The following is a 23,923-nucleotide window of genomic DNA, read 5'->3' on the forward strand; positions in this document are numbered from 1 at the left end:
CGGAGTAAAATTTTTAAATATATACATAGTTGGGTTTCTGGATCTTTGTCGGAGAAACCCAACATAATGTGGAGAACATCTCACAGACAATCAATAGTACTTGTTGATTACCAAGTATGATAATTGAACAATTATCAAGTATCTGTGTTTTTAAGTTTATTTATTAGTGTCACAAGTAGGCTTACATTAACACTGCAATTAAGTTACTGTGAAAATCCCCTAGTTGCCACACTCCGGTGCCTATTTGGGTACACTGGGGGAGAATTTAGCAGGCCAATGCACCTAACCAGCTTGTCTTTTGGACTGTGGGAGGAAACTGAAGCACCCGAAGGAAACCCACGCAGACAATGTGCAAAACTTGATACTAAATCATTCCGTTTTCAGTAGAACTATTGTCAATTGCTTCAGAAACAATGATTTGTTACTGGTGTAGAAGGAACATTTAGCTATATTTAGGCCTGAGTAATAATTGTGCATGATATAAAATAAAACTGTTTAAAATTTAAAATTGTGTAACAGAATTGAAGTTTGAAATGAAATAATTTATTTGATTCCTTATTGTAAAAATATTATTTTATTTAAAATTGTTTATGTTGCCTTTTTAGGATGCCATTTCTCAAAAGTCAGTGGACATTCTGAGTAAGGGTGATGACCAACAGTCTGTGACCAGTGTCGAGAGGAATCCTTCAGATTGGCGCCAAAGCCAGTTTAGTCTTGTATCCAATGTTAGTGATGATGCTGCTAAAGCTAAGACACCATCAAGTAAGTTTTTGGCAAAGAAACGGAAACGGGGCCTGTCTAACATTGTAACATTTTCAGTTTTAAATATTGGAATCCTTGTCCAATTTAAAGTCATACTTCTCCAAATATTCTGTGCAGGATATTGAAATCAAAATATGTCCAAACCTTTGCCAGTACGCGACACATGTTCACTAGGCTCATACCGGAGATGAGGGGGTTGGACTATGAAGAGATACTAAATAGACTGGGTCTGTACTCGTTGGAGTTTAGAAGGATGAGGGGGGATCTTATAGAGACGTATAAGATAATGAAGGGGATGGATAGGGTAGAGGTAGAGAGATTCTTCCTGCTTAGAAAGGATAGCAGGACTAGAGGGCACAGCCTCAAGATAAGGGGGGGGGGAGGGCAGTTTAGATCAGAGTTGAGGAGGAACTTCTTCACTCAAAGGGTGGTGAATGTCTGGAATTCTCTGCCTGTTGAAGTGGTGGAGGCTACCTCACTAAATATATTGAAGTCACGGGTAGATAGGTTTTTGATAGACAAGGGAATTAAGGGTTATGGGGAGAAAGCAGGAAAGTGGAACTGATCCACTTCAGATCAGCCATGATCTTATTGAATGGCGGGGCAGGCTCAAAGGGCTAGATGGCCTACTCCTGCTCCTATTTCTTATGTTCTTTTATTCTTAACCTGCTGTAAGGATGTGCACATAATTTTTCTGGGCTAATTTTCCTTGCATTTAACTTCTTCCCCAAGTGTAAATTACTTTGCTGCTCAGCTGTTTAGACTTCAAAATGAGGAATGGGCAAAAAAAAGAGGAATCATCGAATAGGGGAGAAACAAACTTTGATTAGGGTACAGTAATAAAATCTGCATGCCCCTGAAGCTAATGAATTACAATGATAGCTTTTTCCATAACAATTGATTTACACTCAGTATGCAGCTATTTAAACCAAGGATCACATCATAGAATTTATCTTGTGTTAAATATTTTTTGTCACTGCTTTCTTAATAATTCTTTGTTAAATAATCCAGGTAAGAAACCCACTACATTTCCAGCTGCCTGAATTCAAAAACAGAAATGATAATTGATAAAATAAACCTTTTTTCCAGAAATATCAGAGCAGAAGTTATTCGCTGCACTTCTCATTAAATGTGTCGTCCAACTAGAGTTAATTCAGACAATCGACAATATTGTATTCTTTCCTGCAACAAGCAAAAAGGAGGATGCTGAGAACTTGGCTGCAGCTCAGGTAGAGTCCAGCAATGTACTATTCGTGAAGTGAAGTTTTTTAATCAATGTCAAGGTGACTGAAAACTTCATGGTAACTAACCTACAAAGAAAGGAAGTAAAAAAAAAAATCACTATCTGTGAACGTTATTTCTTGGTATATTCTGGGTTAATACAACAGTCTAAAATTCACTTTATGGAAGTTATGTCATCAAAAAGATTTTATTTTCAAACTATAGCAATAATCTGTAAGTTTTGAAAAGATTGTGTAGGATTGCACCGAATGTGCAGTAGAAAAAGGCCATTCAGCCCAACCTGCATGGATGGAATGGTAGCACAGTGGTTATCACTGCTGCCACACAGCACCGGGGATGCAGGTTCCATTCCTGGCTTGGGCCACTTACCTGTAGAGAGTTTGCTCATTCTCCTTGTGTCTGTGTGGGTTTCCTCTGGGTGTTCCAGTTTCTTCCCACAGTCTGAAAGATGTACTGATTAGGTGCATTGGCCATGCTAAATTCTCCTTCAGTGTACCGAATAGATACACTGTTCTGCCACTTATTCTGCCAGTTGTCTCCTGACAGCATGTTCTCTGATATTGTTAATGTATTATGGAGCATCTTTTTGAAAGCCTTTTGGAAATCCAGATAAATTACATGTATAGTATTAGCACTGTCTACTTTCTCTGTTACCTCCTCAGAAAAAAATCTATATGATTGGTCAAGCAAGATTTTTTCTCTTGTAATCCTTGTTGACTATTTTTATTATTTAAATTCCTAATAGTCGTCAAATTTGTTGTTATCCTTATTCTGATCAGGCATTCTATTACCATTACAAAGCCTTTCAAACACAGGATTAATGAGCCATTGTAGTGTGGGATCAACATCATTAGCATTCCGAATTATATTTTGTAATTGTACAATCTTGAGTACAACTCCACCATCCTTTAACTTCTATATTATTTAATATTGAAGCTATAGTGCCTCCAAGTTAAATTTTCTCAAAAGTATGACGAAGGAGGAAGTTTGAGGCCTCTGACCAAGTGATTTGAGTGTACAATGCCACAAGAGTGGAAGAATAATTTGGGAATGCAGTCACTGGTAGTAACTGGCATTACTTTTAAACTCTGAATAAATCATTGGTTCAGCTCAGGTTGTTTCATTATTTTTGAGTGAAAATATTTTATGCTATGGTAGAAAATCTTGGGTAAAGTGAGGGCTAATCAGGCTGCAAGGGCTCCTCTCCAAACTTATGGCAAACTGGGTAGAAAATTTAGAATCGCTTTTATAAACGGGTTTGATTCAGGTTGCTGTAAGAACAGGGGTACAAGTCAGGGATTTGGATGAAGGGACCAAATGTAGGTTAGCTAAATTTTCTGATGAGACCAAGATAGGTAGCTTATCAAGAGGAGGTAAAGAGTCTACTAAGGGAAAATGCCAAAAAGAGAAAGTACTGGAAAATCTCAGGTGTGACAGCATCTGTATGGAAAGAAAAGAACTGATGTTTTGAGTCTAGATGACCCTTTGTCAAAGCTGAGCTTGAGCTCTGACAAAAGGTCATCTGGACTCGAAACATCAGCTCTTTTCTCTCCATACAGATGCTGCCACACCTGCTGAGATTTTCCAACATTTTCTCTCTTGGTTTCAGATTCCAGCATTCACAGTAATTTGCTTTTAACCATGGGTTCAGTGAGTAGGCATAAATCTGACAGATGGAGTAGAATGTGGGAAAATGTGAACTTATCCACTTTGGCAGGAAGAATAGAAAAGTAGTACACTATTTAAATGGAGAATGACTGCAGAACCCAGTGGCACAAGGGGACCTGGGTGTCCTGGTACATGAATCAGGACACCCAAAATGCTTCATGGGTAACAAAATACTGTTAAAAGATGGAAAATGAAGGAAGTCAGTTTGTGTGCAGCAACCTCACGCGAACAGCAATTTTATGTCATCCCCCACAACATCATCTGGAGCAAGCTGCAGCTGTTTATGAACTGCTAGCTATTTGGATTTTGTACCTTTCAACCATTCTACTGGTCAGGTTTTCTAGATAAGAATTTCATGTGCTAGTAACTTATTCAAATTGACAGTAGGGGAACAACAGATTTCCAGATGAACTGGAAATTTGGCATGACCTCCTACAGATTTCATGGGATCGCTTTACTACATTTTTGCCACTTACAGTAAATCGTGGCTCCAGTTTCTACTTCTGTGGGGTGACTCAGAATCCCTACCTTACAGTGCAGAAGGACGCCATTTGGTCCATCTGCACCAACTCTCCAACAGAGCATCTTACCCAGGCCCACACCTCACCCTATCCCCATAACCCCATGCATTTATCATAGCTAATCCACCTAACTTGCACATCTTGGAACATTAAGGGGAATTTAACATGGCAAATTCTCCTAATCCAGATGGAAGATATGAACACTCCAGTCATTGGTACATCTCATTCTTAGTTTGTGTTGCTGTTCAAAGTTTTGCAAAGTGCTGTGTTAATGTGCAAGATCAGTCTTAATAAGAGAATGCACAAATTAATTGTTTTCCTTTATCATTTACAGAGAGATGCAATTGATACTGATGTGCACATTGAAAAACAAGACCAGGGAATGTATCACTACCTAACTTCAAAACAGCTTTTCAAGCTCCTGGACTGCCTACTCGAATCTCATCGATTTGCCAAGTCCTTCAATTCTAACAATGAGCAGAGGACTGCACTATGGAAAGCAGGTGAGTAATGTGTGTCTTATGATTATGTCAAACTTAGCTATACATGGTCACCATCGCAGGAATAATAGAAATGGCTTGTGTCATGAATTTAGTTTTGAAAGCAATTATTGTCCAATCTTTGAAAATAAGTATATGATTCAGCATCTCTGGCACAGTATATTTGCACAATGATATGGTCTAATAGTAATAAGCTATTACTATTACAGTAATAGAGTAATAAAAATTACTCTGAAATTAATTTCACAAAAAATGTAATCATACTCAATTCTAATTGTAAGAACAGAATTTAATAGGAGCAGACTATTATAAGTAAACCATAAACCCCACTGAGCCTACTCCACCAATCAATCATGAGATTGATTGATTTGTAATATATGCAGTGCATACGTTTCCTGTATATTTAAAAGTGACTGCAATTATAGGCTTATGAATTAACTATATATTTTTGCCCACTAAGACAAACAAGCAAAAAGTTTAACGCAATTGTAGTGCAAGTCAACCATTGTGTGTTTTGCATAAACCCAATTGTATGTTGAAGATGTTCCATGAGTTAAAATAATCTTGAAAATTAAGATAGAAAATAGAATAACAATCAAGCTACCAAACTTCATATATTGTGGTCCCCCAAAATCCCAGGGACTGGATCGGGCATAAAGTTACATTTTACACTGAAAGGAAAATAGGTCGGTCTGGATTTTCATATCTGTCAGAGAAGTTTGACAAATCTTTCATGCATGGATGAGGATGAAAATCTACACCATATATTGAAGGAAGAAGTGCTGAGTATCCTAACTTTCATTAAGGTAGACAAGTCTCTGGGCTGGATGGAATCTATCCCAGGTTACTGTGGGAGGCAAGGCAAGAAATAGCTGGGGCCTTAACAGACATCTTCCTATCTTCCTTGACCACTGGCAAGGTTCCAGAGGACTGGAGCATAACCAATGTTGTTCCCTTGTTTAAGAAAGGAAGCAGAGTAATTCAGGAAATTATAAGCTGGTGAGCTTGAAGTCTGTGATGGGGAAGGTTTTGGAAAAGATGCTGAAAGACAAGATTTATGCACATTTGGTAGACAATCGACTAATTAGTGACAGGCAGAATGGTTTTGTACAGGAAAGTCATGTCTCACCAGCTTGATTGGGTTTTTTGAAGAGGCAACAAAGATAATTGATGAGGGGAGGGCTCTGAATGTAGTGTGTATGGACTTAAGTAAAGCGTTTGACAAGATTCCACATAGCAGACTGGTACAAAAATTAAAATCACATAGGGTTCAGGGTGGGTGGGCTAGATGAATACAGAACTGGCTTCGTTATAGGAGACAATGAGTAGCAGTGGAAGGGTACTTTTCAGCATGGAGATCTGTAGCTACTGATGTTCTGCAGGGATCAGTGATGGGACCTTTGTTGTTTGTCGTATATATGTATGATCTGGAGGAAAACATGGGGGCTCTGATTAGTAAGTTTGCAGATGACACAAGGATTGGTGGAGTTGCTAATAGTGCCAAGAATTATCAGAGGCTACTACAGGAGATAGATAGATTGGAGACTTGGGCACAGAAATGGCGGATGGAATTTAATCCGGACAAATGTGAGGTGATGCATTTTGAAGGATCAAATTTAGGTGTAAATTATACTGTAAATGGCAGAACCTTTAGGAACGTTAACATGCAGAGGGATCTTGGCGTGCAGTTCCACAGTTCCCTAAAAGTGGCAACACAGGTGGCCAAGGTGATTAAGAAGGCATATGGCATGCTTGTCTTCATCAGTCAAATCATTGAGTTCAGGAATTTGGAAATCATGCAGCAATATAAAACCTTGGCCACATTTGTAATATTGCGTGCAGTTCTGGTCACTGCACTACCAGAAGGTTGTGGAAGATTTGGAGATGCAAAGAAGATTCACCAGGACGTCGCCTGGTATTAGCTATGAGGAGAGATTGAATAAACTAGGATCATTTTCACTGGAAAGACGGAGGCTGAGGGGAGAACTAATAGAGGTCCTCAAAATTGAGAGGCATAGATAGGATGGGTAGTCAGAGGCGGCTTCCAAGGATGGAAGTGTCAATTTCAAGGGGCATAGATTCAAGATGAGAGGGGAAAAGTTTAAGGAGATGTGTGGGGGAAGTTTTTCACGCAAAGACTGGTGGGTGCCTGGAATGCGTTGCTTCCAGGCACAAATGTTACTAATATGCCAGGAAGCAGGCACATTAGCAACATTTAAGAGGCATCTGGATTGGTGTGCGAATAGGGAGAGAATAGAAGGATATGGACCGAGTAAGGGCATAAGGTTTTTTCTTTCGTTTGGTTTAGGCATCATGATTGGCACAGGCTTGGAGAGTCATAGGGTCTATTCCTGTGCTGTACTTTTCTTTGTTCTTTGTTCTATATCCTCCAACTTGCCATGAGCAATGTCATTGGAAGATCCCAGCTATTTAAAATAATCTTTGGATTTATAAGCAATTGCCTTAATTTTAGATTAAGATGACAATTATAATCTGCTCAAATCTGATTTTATAATCACTTGTTGCTGCCTCTAAGCACATATATGCTGTTCCATCTAAATGCATAAAGTTATAAATAAATGCATAAATACCTTGAAACCTCGATCTTGAGCAGTTTCAAACTGAGTTAATAGCTGCCTTGTAATGAAAAGTAGTGTGAAGGTCTACTTCACAGGCTTGACAGAGTACGTCTTTGACATAATAGTTAACTCAGGAATTTGTGTTGAACAGTGCTACAAATTAAGTGACTACCTGGAACTGGTTATTTGATCTGCAGAGTCTATCTCAAGTCTTTGAAATTCTCATTTGTATAAAAATAGGAGGCTTTTGCTCACGGGTGGATTAGGTAGCATTTCAACTAACTTGACAGACTATAGCTTCGTCAGAGTACTTAACCTGGGAATTTGGTGAATGAGGGGATTTTAGGAATGAAGGGAGATGTGCTGATCTAATTTTTTACAAGACCAGGTGTAGCCCAAGAGGGGAAGCAAGAGACAGGAGCACCTGAAAGCTGAAGTCTTAGCTGAGCAGATAGGTGGTTGGCAAGTGGGACAGCAGTTTAAACTAGCACCACGTGATTTGCGCACTATTTTCAATTTATAGCTTAACTAACTAAACTACTTAAGATAAATAATGAATATTCAAAAACTAAAAGCCTTATTTGGCTAAATTAAATAGAGATGGCGGTTGATTTGTCAACTGTGGGAGCCGATGGATATCAGTGTGATTCATAGCAAGCACATCTACAGTATCTACAATTTAAGGATTCGACTCAGAGTTGATGAGCAAGAGTCCAAACTTTGGACATTAATGCGCCAGGGCTCTGAGTGGAGGTCTGTGACTAGTGGAATGCCACAGGGATCGGTATTGGGTCCATTGTTATTTGTCATCTAGATCAATGATCTGGATGATAACGTGGTAAAGTGGATCAGCAAATTTGCTGATGATACAAAGATTGGAGGTGTAGTGGACAGTGAGGAAGGTTTTCAAAGCTTGCAGAGGGACTTGGACCAAATAGAAAAATGGGCTAAAAAATGGCAAATGGAATTTAACGCAGATAACTGTGAGGTATTGCACTTTGGAAGGACAAACCAAAGTACAATGTACAGGCTAAATGTTAGGACTCTGAAGAGTGCAGTTGAACAGAGGGATTTGGGAATACAGGTACAGAATTCCTCGTCAGAGGTGGATAGGGTCGTAAAGAGTGCTTTTGGTACATTGGCCTTTTATACTCAATACTCCGATTTATAAAGTTGGAGTGTTATGGTAAGGTTATATAAGGTATTGGTGAGGCCGAATTTAGAGTATTGTGTACAGTTTTGGTCACCTAGTTACAGGAAGGATGTAAATAAGGCTGGAAGAGTGCAGAGAAGGTTCAGGAGGATGTTGCCGGGACTCAAGCAGCTGAGATACAGAGAGAGATTGAATAGGTTAGGACTTTATTCCCTGGAGCGTAGAAGAATGAGGGGAGATTTGATAGAGGTGTATAAGATTTTGATGGGTATAGATAGAGTGAATGCAAGCAGGCTTTTTCCACTGAGGCTAGGGGAGAAAAAGACCAGAGGGCATGGGTTAAGGGTGAAAAGAGAAAAGTTTAAAGGGAATGTTGGGGGGGCTTCTTCACGCAGAGAGTGGTGGGAGTGTGGAATGAGCTGCCGGATAAAGTAGTAAATGCGGGGTCACTTTTAACATTTAGGAAAAACTTGGATGGGTTCATGGATGAGAGGGGTGTGGAGGGATATGGTTCAAGTGCAGGTGAGTGGGACTAGGCAAAAAATGGTTTGGCACAGACAAGAAGGGCCAAAGGGCCTGTTTCTGAGCTGTAATTTTCTATGGTTCTAAGGTCCTATGGAAGGAGAAAGTTGCCTGGACCCTTTATTTCAGGAGAAAGTCACAAAAGTACATCAGATTTGGTTGATGGGCAGGAACAAGGGTATGACCACGAGTGTCACAGGTATGAAGATCTACAAGGGTCTACTGGAAGAGATTTTGTCATGCACTTATCCAACTGTCACAAGGTTCTTGTGGCCTGTGTGAATGAAAGCAAGAACCCTCAATAAGATGATACTCATCAAGACATCCAAGACCTATAAAATCATCTTTGTAATTTGCCAGGGTCTGTTCTGTAGTCAGTGGCTGTTGAAACACTGCAAGTCATCTCTGGTATGTGTAGGGTTACCAGTCCAAGCTCTTGACTCATTTTCAGCTGAGTTGAAGAGATTTTGTTGAGCGTCTCCTATCTGGAACTGTGTCTTCCTCCTCTGGGCGGCACGGTGGTTAGCACTGCTGCTTCACAGCTCCAGGGACCTGGGTTCAATACCCGGCTTGGGTCACTGTCTGTGTGGAGTTTGCACATTCTCCTCGTGTCTGCGTGGGTTTCCTCCAGGTGCTCCGGTTTTCTCCCTCAGTCCAAAGATGTGCCGGTTAAGTTGATTGGCTGTGCTAAAATTGCCCTTGGTGTCCTGAGATGCGTAGGTTGGAGGGATTGGTGGACAGATGTGTGGAGATATGGGGATAGGGCCTGGCTGGGATTGTGGTGGGTGCAGACTCGGGCCAAATGGTCTCTTTCTGTACTGTAGGGATTCTATGATTTATGTTGCATTGGGCTCTCAGATTAGCTTGTCCTCTTTCGATGAGCATCCTTGTATCATACAGTTTCTTTATCTCTGATGGATTTATTTTGGGTCTCTTGAACAACTTCACACAGGTCTATGAAGCCCATAATGTTGCACATAGCTCTAGGTGCTGGGGCCTCAGCTATTTACCATTTATATAGATGATCTGGAGGAGGGAACCGAGTGTAGGGTGTCGAAATTTGCTGATGACACCAAAGTTGGTGGAAAGGCAAATTGTGCGGAGGGTGGTGAGAGTCTACAGAAGGATTTAGATAGGCTGGGCGAATGGGCCAGGAAGTGGCAAATGGAATTTAATGTTGGCAAGTGCGAGGTGGTCCACTTTGGTAGGAATAATGGTAGGAAGGATTATTACTTACATGGAGAAAAACTGCAGCAGGCGACGGTGCAGAGGGACCTCGGGGTCCTTGTGCATGAGTCGCAAAAACCCAGCTTGCAGGTGCAGCAGGTGGTCAGGAAGGCGAATGGGATGCTGGCCTTCATCGCGAGGGGGATTGAATATAAAAGTAGGGAGGTCTTGCTGCGGCTGTATAGGGCATTGGTAAGGGCGCAGCTGGATTACTGTGTGCAGTTTTGGGCGCCGTACTTACGCAAAGATATTTTGGCCTTGGAGGGAGTGCAGAGGAGGTTTACTAGGCTGATGCCGGAGTTGAGGGGCTTGAGCTATGAGGAGAGGCTGAATAAATTAGGCTTGTACTCGTTAGAGTTTAGAAGAATGAGGGGAGATCTCATTGAGACGTATAAGATGATGAATGGGATGGATAGGATAGAGGTGGAGAGACTCTTCCCACTCAGAAAGGATAGTAGGACTAGGGGGCACAGCCTCAAGATAAAGGGGGGGCGGTTTAGAACGGAGTTGAGGAGGAACTTCTTCACTCAAAGGGTGGTGAATCTCTGGAATTCTCTGCCCGTTGAAGTGGTGGTGGCTACCTCGCTAAATATTTTTAAGACGCGAGTTGATGGGTTTTTGATAAGAGAGGGGATTAAGGGTTATGGGGAGAGGGCGGGAATGTGGAACTGAGCCACGACAGATCAGCCATGATCTTATTGAATGGCGGGGCAGGCTCGAGGGGCTAGTTGGCCTACTCCTGCTCCTATTTCTTATGTTCTTAGTGTCTATCTGATATTTCACATTAACTTGTGCTCTTCTTATGCAGTCATCATTCCAATAGTCACAAACCATTTTTTACTTTGAGACTTGATGATGCCAACCTATTCCACAGCAGAGAGTGATTTGTCAGAATCATCATCCAACATCTCTCCAACAGCCATCTTTGAATGCTTGTTTTTATTTTTTCCAGCAAAATAGTTCACTTTCATGCAGTTAGAGGAGTATTTTCCCCATGCTGGGCATGCTTTCTTTTATTTCTTGTGATATCCTCCACAATAGTTACATCCAGTACTTTGGCCTTGATATTTCCACTGGCCTTTTTGTAAATTGTTCTTCCTTTTCTCCATTGTCTTGTGATTGGAAGGCCTAGGCTGCCTCTCAGCAACTCCCTCCCTAAAAGCACTGTGCGTGTACTTATACCACATAGATTTCTGTGGTTCAAGAAAGCAGCTTTCTACCATTTTCTTGAGGACAATTAGAGATAGGAAATAAATACCTGCATAGCCAATGAATTTTTTAAAAAGCTTCATCAGTACTCGTCAGCTGATGTTTCACCACGTCTGAGCTTCTACAGATGTGAATAGCCTTCTTCACAGTAAGTCTCTTTTCTCAGTCGACATGCTGTCATGATAGGGTCTCTTGTCCCTAAGCTCTCAGGATTCAGCTAGATATTTTGAGAACAGTTACCTACTGTTCAGTGTCCCCCCCCTGCCCCCACCCACCCGCCCCCGCCTCCTCCCCCTCCCCCCACCCTTGACTTCTGTTGCTAAACACATAGTGTTCATAAATAAAGTTAGTAGTGGGTTCAAAGTGAGTCTTCAAGGCCTCCAAATTTCATAAGGCTGAGTTCTAGAAGACAATACAACTTGTAACACTCCCCAACATTGATCATAGAGTTGCTGCTAATATTTGCTCACGTTTCTTCTTCAACTCTGCAGCAACCTCATAATTCTGCCAATGAGACAGGAAGAATTTCCAATTCTTTTTAAACTCCATCAAAGCAGGTACTGGAATGTTCAAAGCCATGCGGACTTAACAATTCCTGTACAAATTTGCAGACTAAAACATCAATTATTGTCTTCTGTTCATTTTACAACTGGCTGTCTTGCAACTGTCAAAATCCATTCAATGTCATCTGTACACTCCTGACACCATGTTTCATGTGGCAGGTAAAACAGCTACAGCCCTAAAATCCTTATTCACGTAAGATGAAAGAGGTCACATGACTGGCAAGCCACAATGCATAAAAGCATTTCTGTAAACACTCAGTGAGATGGAAGCCCTTAATTAAAAAAAAAATTAATTTTAAAATTGCACAGCATCAACCAGGCAAGGAAAAGCCTCAAGAACTGACCTTTGTAAAATAAACATTGCACATTGGTATATTGCACAAGTTACTTGTGATTAATTGGGAATTACTGGAACTGATTGATATTCTTTTCAGAACTGAATTTTTTTGATTGGCATGTTCAGGGGCTTTGTTTACAGTCAATGTTTCTTTTTCCTCTATTCATGCAGGATTCAAAGGTAAATCAAAGCCTAATCTTTTGAAACAAGAAACCAGTAGTGTTGCTTGTGGCCTGCGAATTTTATTCCGAATGTATACAGATAAAAATCGTCGTGATGCTTGGATGGAAGTACAGCAGCGATTACTAAAGTAAGTATCAATTCCTGTGATTGTAACTGGAAAGCACAGATGTCAACATTGAGGCTTGTTACCCTGATGAAAGAACTTTGAAAACTAATGGGAACGAGGGGAGATTGTCAAACCTGAACAAATTTATATTTAATATCCTTAAAATAATGTATTTTCAGCCTTGTTTAATTTTGTTGAGATTTTGGTTTATGGGATGATTGACATAATATCTTTGGTCAAATTGTAACTATAGCTTGATCAGCGGCTGAAAGAGGATTTTTTAATTCCCCTTCTGCTGCTCATCGCTTGTTTTACGTTTTTAGAATTTTCCGTTCTTTCAAACGTTTTTTTTTGCTTTAATTTTATGTTTCAGTGATGATTTCTCTGCTGGGACTGGTTTCATCATCCCGAAGAAAACCTCTGTCTTTCATAGTGCGAGTACACATCAGTGGTGGAAACACAAGCTTGTTGCATCTTATTTAAATACTCCTGTGTGATTGTCCTTCTCAGGCATGCCTATATCACTTTCAGGCTTAACTGTTCCAATGATCTCCTAGTTGGTCCCCCATCTTCCATTCTTCCTAAACTTCAATTTGCCCCAAATTCTGTTGCCAGTATTCTATCTCATCAAGTTCTATTCACTCGTCACTGATGTCCTACACAGGCTGCTGATCTCTTCCAATTTAAAATTCTCCCCTACGTGTTCAAATCCCTTCATGACCTTGCCCCTACCTATATTGCGTAATCTAACAACTTTCCATTCCCCCAACTGTGTGCTCTTGTACATGTCTCTGTCCTTTCACCCCACTATCCAACTCTATAAGTTCCATACCCTGGAATTCCCTTCATACATTTTTGTGTTTTCACCTCCCCCATTTAAATTTATCCATAAACCAACTGCATAGACCATCTCCTTTAGCTCTGTGTCCATTTTGTTTGATTATGCTTCCATGAAGCACCTGACACTTTTTCTACATTGAAGGCTCGCAATAAATGTAGATGTCACTAGGCCCTGTGTATACAAAGATTGTTCTGTTGTTTTCCTCATCATTTCTACTGCCAATTTATAGTAGTCTTATTTATACACAGTATCCCTTACAGTACAAACTAAAACCATGTTTCATTTTCCTTTTGCTACCTGCCAAAGCTTAAGACACAAAATGCCCTACCCAATATGGCAGAACGGCACTTGGATGGGCTTAATCATCCCAACCAACTCTCTCTCTCTTGCTTGCTCGCTTGCTGGCGGCAGGCTATGCAATCAGTGTGAAATTAGGCCTTTAATCCTGTATGCACTTACCCCACTTTTTGTTGGATGACTCATCATGACTTTCACCTTTGCTTCTCCCTCCCTCAAGTCACAATTTCCAAGGAGAGACAAAAAACTAACGCAACTTATTGGTAAACCTCTGTGAAAAACTCAACCCCAAGTCAGCAAAGACGACCAGCAGAAGTCCAGAAGACGCCAACTGATCATTAGTCGGTTTGTTTTATATCACCCCAAATCTTAATTTAGTTCTGCAAAATCTTGTTTCCCAGTAATGTGCTTTCACCTATCAGGGCTTCAAGAATTCAGCCCTCACTTCGTACATCCAACCGTAGTCCCTGTTTTCACAATTTAAATGAATAATCTCCAGTTACAACAGGCCCCATCAGCTCAAGTAATCTACCTGAATATTAACGATCCCTTCACACTTGAATATCTGTCACTTCCATCTTTTTTTCACACCTACCCACACCCTACCCTGTATCCCCTTTGCCTTCAATATGTCAAGTATATAAGGGCATATTTAGCTACATTGAAGGATATTTGCTAATATTTGCCCTTTTTTCCAATCTATCCAAATCTAGTGTTGGACACCAACATTTCTTAGTTAAGCTCAATTTGTAGACCCAAAGAGGGTTTTAGGTTTACAGTTGCATTCTATATATGTTTTTAAATATAGTGTACTGATGTTGTGTATTATAACTGATACCAGCAATTTTCTTTTAATAGTGTTTGCAGTGAAGCTCTCAGCTACTTCCTGACACTTACCTCAGAAAGTCACCGGGAAGCCTGGACCAATCTTCTACTCCTTTTTTTAACTAAAGTTCTTAAAATAAATGATGAAAGGGTAAGAATCAGAATTAAAATGCATATTTATGCACGCATTAGATGTCACTGATCACATGCAAGTTATTCATGTTTTAAATATATATTAGCATTAGAATCAGCCTTGGAATTTTTAAAAACTGACTCTGACCACATCATAACTCTTTTGCCCTCAATTTTAGCCTTTGGTTTCCTTTTGAAAGAATCTACGAGTCTAAATTACAGCTTGCAATAATGTCTTCAAAAATAGCTTTAGCTGATGCCTTCTGAATTTTGAAAACATATCAAACACAATTAAACTTGCAGCATTACATATTTGGCATTTGACTTGAAGCATGCAATTTTTTATCAACCTGTATTTAAACTTGCTTCTTCAAGCTATGTTTTTATTGTAAATGATATTATTGGAGTTAACTTGTGATCTTCCTCTTCTGACTCATTTAAATATGTGTCAAAAATCAGTGCAGCAGATTGATCAGTATAAATTGACCAAAGAGATATCAGGCCCCTTTCAGGATTTGGGCCACAGAAATGAGGCTGTTCCTCTAGGGGGAAAGGCTGATGTTTAAGCACAACATGGACTTTAGAACTTTAGGCACGCTTTCTTGTAAGTTGAACAATTGAAAGACAAGTTTTTAAATTGGGATAGGATTTTTCCTTCTACAAAATTTGCAAGCTTTTATTTTAATCTCCAGTTATTTTCAAGACTTTGGTTTCACATATATTACCTTCCAATTATTTAACTTGCGACACAGTCCATGTTTTGCTGAAACATCAACCTTTCCTATTAGGAATAAAGGAACAATAGTAAATCATGGAGAGAGAAAGTAAGTACCAGAGAGAATCATTGTTACTTCCTGAGCCATTTTTAATGCATTAGCATTGTGATTGAAATGTTCTGTGCTAACATCAGGCTTTGACCTAGGCCAGTTATTTTCAGATGTCTCATAAAATAATGCAATCACAGTCCCAGAATGATGAAAAAAATCTAATATTCCTGCCTAATGATGTAGAATTTGTATTATTTATTTATGATTTGATCATGCTAAATTACTCCTTAGTGTCAGGGGGGTTAGTAGGGTAAGTATGTGGGGTTATGGGGATTGGGCCTGGGTGGGATTGTTGTCAGTGCAGGCTCAATGGGCCAGATGGCCTCTTTCTGCATTGGAGGGGTTTTATGATTCTAGCCACAAAAATCAGTGGCTTTAACTAATACGCACAGTGAATCTACATTTCACAACTGTAATGGAATTGTGAATTATTGAAACCATTATTTAAAATATAAATTGATCACTGGATTTATTGAAACCATGATGTGAAGATGCCAGCATTGGACTGGGGTAAACACAGCAAGAAGTCTGACAACACCAGGTTTAAGTCCAACCGATTTATTTGATAGTAAACTCACAGATCTGTAAACTGTCTGTGCTGTTATATGTTCTGTCTGAGGCCAGAACTTCCATTCTCCTGACGAAGGGGGAAACCCCAAAAGCTTGCGAGTTTACTATCAAATAAATCAGTTGGACTTAAACCTGGTGTTGTCAGACTTCTTACTTTATTGAAACCATGCAGAAACTGTTATGTTAGGTGCTTTCAAGAATTCTCAATCAAAGATTGCAATCTGGCTATTTACTAAGATAATTGACATGACAGCAAGTAGTCCTATTGAGGAAGAAAGTAAACCAGAATAGTGAAGATATCGAAAAACAAAAAAAAGAGGATGTTAGAAATCTGAAATAAAAATAGAAAATGCTGGAAAATTCATCAGGTCTGATAGTATCTGTAGACACTAACATTTTGGGTCCAGAAATGTTAACTCGTTTCTCTTTCCACAGATCCTGAGTTTTTCCAGCATTTTTTGTTTTTATTCATTTCTAATTATTCACTTTAATTCAGCCAATAACCACCCAATTTAACATTCCAGTCCTTTTGATATTTTTGGATTCTCGTCTCCGGAATCAATGCAATTGATCTAAGTTATTGAATGATATATATGAGAAAAGTCAAAAGTGAATAATACCACTAGTTCCCAGTTATTTGTTTTTTGAACTTTTGCTTGAACAAATAATCTATTGATTTCAAAAATTTTAAAATGGTCATGTCTCTGACAAGCCTAAATTTGAAATAATCATTTTTAACATTGACTTGTGAATCACTTGCTTAATTTTGAAGATGGAGCTCATTTATTCCCACAATGTTTTGATGCCACAGTTCATTTTGTCAGAGTGCAACATATGCTGCTAATTGCTTAAAAAATGAATTTCTGTCAGAAGTGTGAAACACGGACTAAACCTTCCTTCACAGGAAAGGGGAAGAAAACTGTAAATGTTGAAAATAGTCAGTGGGTCAGGTAGCACCTGTAGAGTGAACAGGCAAGTTTTCTATAGGATGCAGACACATGTAATGATATAGGCAGTTTTTTCAACATTCTAATTAGCTATCATTTATCTGTGCTTTCTTTACAGTTCAAGGCCCATGCATCAAAGTACTACCCCCTTTTGTGTGAAATTATGCAATTTAATCTGATTCCTGAATTGAGAGCTGTTCTACGCAAATTTTATCTCCGCATTGGTATAGTCTTTAAGATATCTCATCCTTCAGACCAAGAGCATGGATCCACCAAGCAGTAATGATGACTGACATCTTAGCTAAGGCATTCTGTTTATAAATCTGAAAAGGACCAGGCTGCAGTTGGCTACTTTGACTCACTCACTCCTGCCTCGATCCTTTCTTGATCTTTTTGTAAAGGATGGTGCTTTAACTCTGTTGGTTTGTAACCTGCCTAAAAGATGCAGATGAGTGAACTGTAATCTTAGTTTAAAATGCTCTATTCCATTGAATTAATTATCTGAATGATTCAAGGCAAACATTGAATGCTGACACGTGCTGAGCATGGTTTCAGCATTTCATGGTTTGGTCACACTTTGAAATGCAGTTTGGTGTGGAGAAGAATGCTGTGACTCAAACTCAAACATGGACAGGATGCAATGCATATTGTACAGTAGAGAAAATATTTAAATGAGTACTGTAGTTTAAACTTCTGGGCAGAAGAATTTGACACCATGAGTAATATATATGCTATAAGGGAAATCTAATCGTGTAGCATCTTACAGGCAGGTTGGAAGATATAATTAAATTGGAATTGTTACAGATAGTAGGAAAGATCAGTTGAAGGTAACTATGTTTTTGTTTGCACAACTCATGACCATTAAAAGTACAATGACCATCCTTCTGTGAAATCTGTTGTACAGAGATACAAATCTGTAAAATACAATATTAACACTATGTAATTCTTCCAGAATGGGTTTCTTTTATTTCAATATTTTATGTTGATTTGTTGCAGTCACAGCTACTTTATTGTTCATTGTGTGCACTGGGTTGTTTTGCTTTTGACTTTGTGATTTATTTTTAAATTTTCTTTAACATTGCTCATGCAGTTGTGATGGAACCTGGGATGTATGGACAATTATTAGAGGAAAGAGGCACAAAGACCATTGTGTTAATGTAATTAGCGGAATGGTTACCCTGTCAGTAAAGGTAAGTTTTCCCCTAACTGTACATTGCAGACTAGGGCCTATTATTAAAAAAAAGGATTGATCTTGTCAACTGGAACTTGAATCACTGCAGGTTGATCTGAAGTGCATCTGCACTGACATAAAACTGTCTCCATGTTTGATGTAGGTTCTACTGTCTGTGTATAAAATTTGATGTTAAATTAAATATATGAATAATGAATCAGTTTGGGGTTGGGATAATGAAATATACTGAAATCTAATTATTAAGAAGCTGTGAACTGGGCTTTAATGAAAAAGATATGGACACAGAGTTCCAAGCATTCCTAGTCACTGTGGATGTAGAAAATAAATATTCGGAGAAGGTTAAAATGTATATGGTACAGACATGTAAAGTTTTCTATGTAAAAATATGTACAACTTTCTGTACAATATTGGTTATCATCTGGCACACTCTAATCAGGTCATGGCTCAATAAAGTTTTTGAACTCTCTTTTACCAGTGCAGTCCCTCTTTGATTACCAGTATCCAGGTTGGTTGTTTGGTTGATTTTAAGCAGGCAAAGATTTGTTACTACCTGGTGTTACAATCCCACCTACATATCAATGCTGGACAAGTCAGATCCTGGAGTGTTACCAGGCTTGATTGATCTTCACTTTTTTTTAGAAACCATGGTGGTAAGTTACTGAGCAAATTCACAGGAGTCTGCTAATCAACTTTTGACATGATGAGTGAAATATTTATTAAATGAGAGAAAATGAGCTTTATTACACTAGACAAAGTGATTGGAAAGATGTCAACACAAAAACAAGAATTCTCACTATTCTGTTAGCCCATTAATATCTTTACTGAAAGGTAAATGAGTAAAGTGTTATCACTAGTTTGTCACACAAAGATTCCTCACTTGGAACTGGCACAGTTGCAAATGGTATTCTTCCAATAAATTCCTGAGCATTCACTTGATGCTTTTCACCTAACTCCTATTTCTCCATATGAATCCCCCAAAAAAACACACTCTAAACTCAGTCTTCCAGAAGCATTCCTGCTAAACTAATCACTTTATTGTGTTCTATAACTGACTATTCAACCAACAACTTTCTCGATAGCCTTGTAATGTTTTCTTCTCACAGAACTTAAAATCTCTGTCTTCACTCTGACACATGCTGAACACTCTGTTTTGTCTTTTTTCGATGTCCCTGAACCACTGTCCATAGGCAACAATTTTTTTTTTACTTTGTGCTTTCCTCTTCTCAATCACTAAACCTTTAACACATTTCTTTACATTCAGTAAAACTGCATTTATACAAACAAACCCAGAAGACCTGACCTTTCAGTCAGTGGCACATTCAGGCTATCAGGCATCAAGACACTCAAACAACCTTTCATGAAACTGAAACCATCTTGCCTTTTTAATATTTTTATATATATATGTATACAATAATATACATGTGCTCAAAACATGGTTTACCACTATCAGGTTTATAAGATTATTATAGTAAGTAGTTTCACCAACACCAGGTTAAAGCCCAACAGGTTTATTTGGTAGCACGAGCTTTTGGAATGCTGAGGCACTCACCTGTTGAAGGAGCAGCGCTCCAAAAGCTCATGCTATCAGATAAACCTGTTGGATTTTAACCTGTTGTTGTGAGACTACTTACTGAGCCTACCCCAGACCAACACCAGCTACTCCACATCATTAAGATTATTGTGGTATGGTAAGCTTGCTTATCCTCATCTTCACCAATCCACCTGTCACAGATGCATCTGCACATATCAGTATTAGTAGGAGTGACCAACACACTTTCCTTGAGGAAATAAAATTCTACCATCATACTGAGGACATATTCCTTCATGTTGGGTGACACGCTACTGTGCTAAATGGGATAGCTATAGAGCAGATCTGGCAAGTGAAAACTGGGCATCCCTGTTGTACTGTGGACCCAGTAAAAAGTCTGACAACACCAGGTTTTAGTCCAACCTATTTATTTGATAATATCATCAAATAAATAGGTTGGACTAAAACCTGGTGTTGTCAGACTTTTTACTGTGTTTACGCCAGTCCAACGCCGGCATACCCACATCATGAGTACTGTGGACCATCAGAAGCAGAATTGTATTCTGACACAGATCAAAACTTTGCAATAGTAATAAGTGCAGTTGTGAATGGCATTTATTGTGTATATGGTGTTTTTCTCTTTAAGACAGTATAGCAGAAGTGGATTACCTGACTTGAGGGACCAATTGGAACTGAGTAAGTGATCACCTAGAGGGTAGAGTCGTGTCTCAGTCAGAATCTTTTTTTCAGCCATGTTGTTAACATCATAAAGACTGGAGCTCTGCTCCAGGAAGCCTAGGGCTACAAATTCCTGTACCAATTCCACTTATCAATAAATACCTTTTGTTCTAAACAAAGCCTGAAATCTCTTCATGACGCCAGATTCCATAACATAACAGCATTGCACCATTAAAGTAACAGGTGGAAGAAATTCATTGAACAACCCCACCCTCAATCATAGCAGAGCCCAGCACAATATTGCAAAAGGCAAGATTGAAATGTTCAGCCAAAAGTGCCAGCTGGATGATCTACTTCTGTCTGCTGCTGAATGCAGATGACAATGTTCACCAATTTGTCTTTTTCCAGGTGATATGAGGAAATGGCTAAGTGGCCTTGGTGCAACAAAGGCATTGTGCCCAAACCATCCCAGTGCCAAAGGCATGTGTCTCTGAACTAGCCATGCCTCTAGCCAAGTGGTTTCAGTGCAGTCACAACACTGACATTTCCTCAACAAGTTGGAAAATTTGCCCACCAAAATGGCCAGTTACCAGCCTCCAGGTCTGCTGTCAATTATTAGTAAAGTGACGGGTGCATCATTAACAGTGGTATCGAACAGCACTTAGCAATGATTACGTTGGATGAGCATACCTTTGCTGCAATAGATTTTGTCCAACCATAGACCAGAAAACTGAATTCCAAAGAAGTTTCTCAGGGTAGTGTCTTTCTCAGGGTAGCTCTCCTTCAGTTGCTTCATCAATTGCTTTTGCACCATAAGGTTAGGAATAGGGAAGTTCACTGATGATTGCTTATTATTTAGTTCATTTGTAACTCCTCAGCTAACGAAATAGTGTGTGCTCTTCTGTAGCAAGTTCAGAACAAATTCAGGTTAAGGCTGCAAAGTGGCAAATATTATAATTCTACTGAAATGTCAGGGAATGCCCAACTCCATTGATATCAACTTTCCCTTGACCTTCAGTGATATTACCATGATTTAACCTCCACTGTCAATATCCTAGAGATTACTATTGACCAGAAACTTAACTGCACCAGCCTTGTAATTACTGCAGCTCTGAGAGGAGATTGGAAGTGGTGAGTAATCCATCATTTGACTCTATGAAGCCTTTCTACCATCGACAAGATACAAGTGACGCAGGTAATGGAATACTGTCTTGCCTGGATGAATGCAACTCCATTAAAACTGGGACTTGCATATAATCTAGTGCAAAGCAGCTTGATTGGCACTCTATCCACTACCTTAAACATTCACTCCATCTAGTATCAATGTACAAAGCAACTGTGTGTATGACAACTCAGCGTCTTTGACAGAACATGCAAAACCCCTGACATCTGCTTAGAAGGATAAAGACAGCAAGTGCAGATAAAAACAACCATCTGCAATTTCCACTCCAAGTTTCAAACCATCCTAAACTTGGATGTTCCTTCATGAGAAACTGCACTATGTATGTACCTACATGGGCTACAATGGTTCCAGAAGGGATGGAAACTTATTGTCGGTCCACATTCCATAAACAATATTTTAAAGAAGATATGTAGATAGGAGCAGAAAATTGAAAAGAGACTTGATAGATTAAATAAGTAAGCAAAACAATAGAGATGGAAAGGGGGTAAGTGTGAGATCATCATCTTTGGATGTAAAAGATACAAAACACAGTATTTTCTAAATGGTTTAAAAAAAGTTAATTGTGAAGGAGCAGCAGAATCCAAGTTCCATTTGTAGCAATTACAAATTGAGGCAACACGGTGGTACAGTGGTTAGCACTGCTGCGTCATAGCGCCAGGGACCCAGGTTCAATTCTTGGGATATCGTCTGTGGAGTCTGCACATTCTCCCCATGTCTGCGTGGATTTCTTCCAGGTTCTCCAGTTTCCTCCCACAGTCCATAAGATGTGCTGCTTGGATGCATTATCCATGCTAAATTCTCCCTCAGTGTCTTGAACCGGCACCAGTGTGTGGCAACTAGGAGATTTCCATGGTAACTTCATTGCAATGAAGCATACTTGTGACTCTAATAAATAATCTTTATACTTTGGTACAAAAAAACTTAAAAGCTAATAAAATGCGTTCTAGGGGACAGTACTAAAGGATGGAAATTATGCACAGTTGTATAAAACTAGTCGACTGCAGTTCTGATACTGCACCTCAGGAAGGATGTGTTAATCTTGGAATGGGTGTAGTGCAGATTCACCAGAATCATTCAGGGTCAGAAAGATAGGGATGGAAAAATGGATGGGGCAAAATTGGATAGCCCTTTGAAATCAGACTGGGGATCAACCCACGTCTGATCAAACTAATATAGGCAGCATTAAACGGTGCTACCTGCTAATTATGATTATGGCATGCATCTCAGCACTGAATACTGTTAAGGGATGGCATACACTGGGTAGGAGATGCATGTTCATGTGAAGCTTGCACCACTTAAAGCCAGAATGCACCTCTTAAAAGTGAAGTAGAAAGCTACAAGTGTTTAGATGTCCAGATCACCAATATCCTGTCCTGGTCCCCACTATGCTGACACTATAATTAAGAAATGCCTCCACTTTCTTAGAAGACTAAGGAAATTTGGCATATCAGCTACCACACTCTCCAACTTTTACAGATGCATCATAGAAAGCATTCTTTCTGGTTGTATCACAGCTTGGTTTGGCTCCTGCTCTGCCCAAGACACCAAAAAACTACAAAGGGTTGTGAATGTAATCCAATCTATCCCAAACCAGCCTCCTTTTCATTGACTCTGTCTACACTTCCCACTGCCTCGGCAAATCAGCCAGCATAATTAAGGACCCCATGCACCCTGAACATTCTGTCTTCCACTTTCTTCCATCAGGAAAAAGATACATGAAGTCATGTACTGACTGACTCAAGAACAGCTTCTTCCCTGCTGCCATCAGACTTTTGAATGGACCCGCCTTGCATTAAGTTGATCTTTCTCTACATCCTAGATACGACTGTAACTCCAAATTCTGCACTCTCTTGTTTTTTTCTGTGAATGGTCTGCTTTGTATAGTGCAAGAAATAATACTTTTTATTATACACTAATACATGTGACAATAATAAATCAAAAGTGCATGCTGGCTGCAGCAGAGGCAACAAACTGTGAAATAGGAGTTGGAGACCAGGGTGACCTTTACAAACTGGCACAACTGATTATAGAACATGCTTGCAGGTTCATTGGTGCAGTATTTGGAGGTCTTGCTGGAGTAGGTACAATGGGATCTGCTTTCCTTTAGGAACCAGGCAACCCTCCATGGAGATCCTGAGAAGACTGTAGGAGCAGATAGTCAATTCAGTTACCACCAGAATTTGAGCTTAGATGAGCTAAATCACTGTAGCAAGAAGTTTAATGATCTCATGAATGATCAAGGTTAGTGAATACATTTTCAAATGCCATATCTAATTTCATAGTGTTCCATTTGCCAGATCCTTTTCACTCACCTACCAACAATCTCCTTCA

At 39.4% G+C, this 23,923-nt stretch overlaps 1 protein-coding gene across 5 annotated transcripts in view; it reads left to right on the forward strand.

Annotated features, from left to right (window-relative positions):
- arfgef1 (ADP-ribosylation factor guanine nucleotide-exchange factor 1 (brefeldin A-inhibited)) overlaps window positions 1-18,674 on the forward strand; it is a 250,335-nt gene extending 231,661 nt beyond the window's left edge. For all 5 annotated transcript variants that reach the window (XM_080194121.1, XM_080194120.1, XM_080194123.1 and 2 more), the window contains 6 exons: window positions 606-762; window positions 1,852-1,991; window positions 4,528-4,696; window positions 12,455-12,593; window positions 14,569-14,686; window positions 17,130-18,674. In XM_080194121.1, coding sequence (XP_080050247.1) covers window positions 606-762; window positions 1,852-1,991; window positions 4,528-4,696; window positions 12,455-12,593; window positions 14,569-14,686; window positions 17,130-17,294 — 888 coding nt within the window. In that variant the 3' untranslated portion in view covers window positions 17,295-18,674. The remainder of the gene's footprint in view (window positions 1-605; window positions 763-1,851; window positions 1,992-4,527; window positions 4,697-12,454; window positions 12,594-14,568; window positions 14,687-17,129) is intronic.
- Window positions 18,675-23,923: the final 5,249 nt, after the last annotated feature.

The sequence above is a fragment of the Carcharhinus amblyrhynchos genome, chromosome 8 (assembly GCF_965287045.1).
Source record: "Carcharhinus amblyrhynchos chromosome 8, sCarAmb.v2.hapA, whole genome shotgun sequence".
In the NCBI taxonomy this organism is placed as follows: Eukaryota; Metazoa; Chordata; class Chondrichthyes; order Carcharhiniformes; family Carcharhinidae; genus Carcharhinus; species Carcharhinus amblyrhynchos.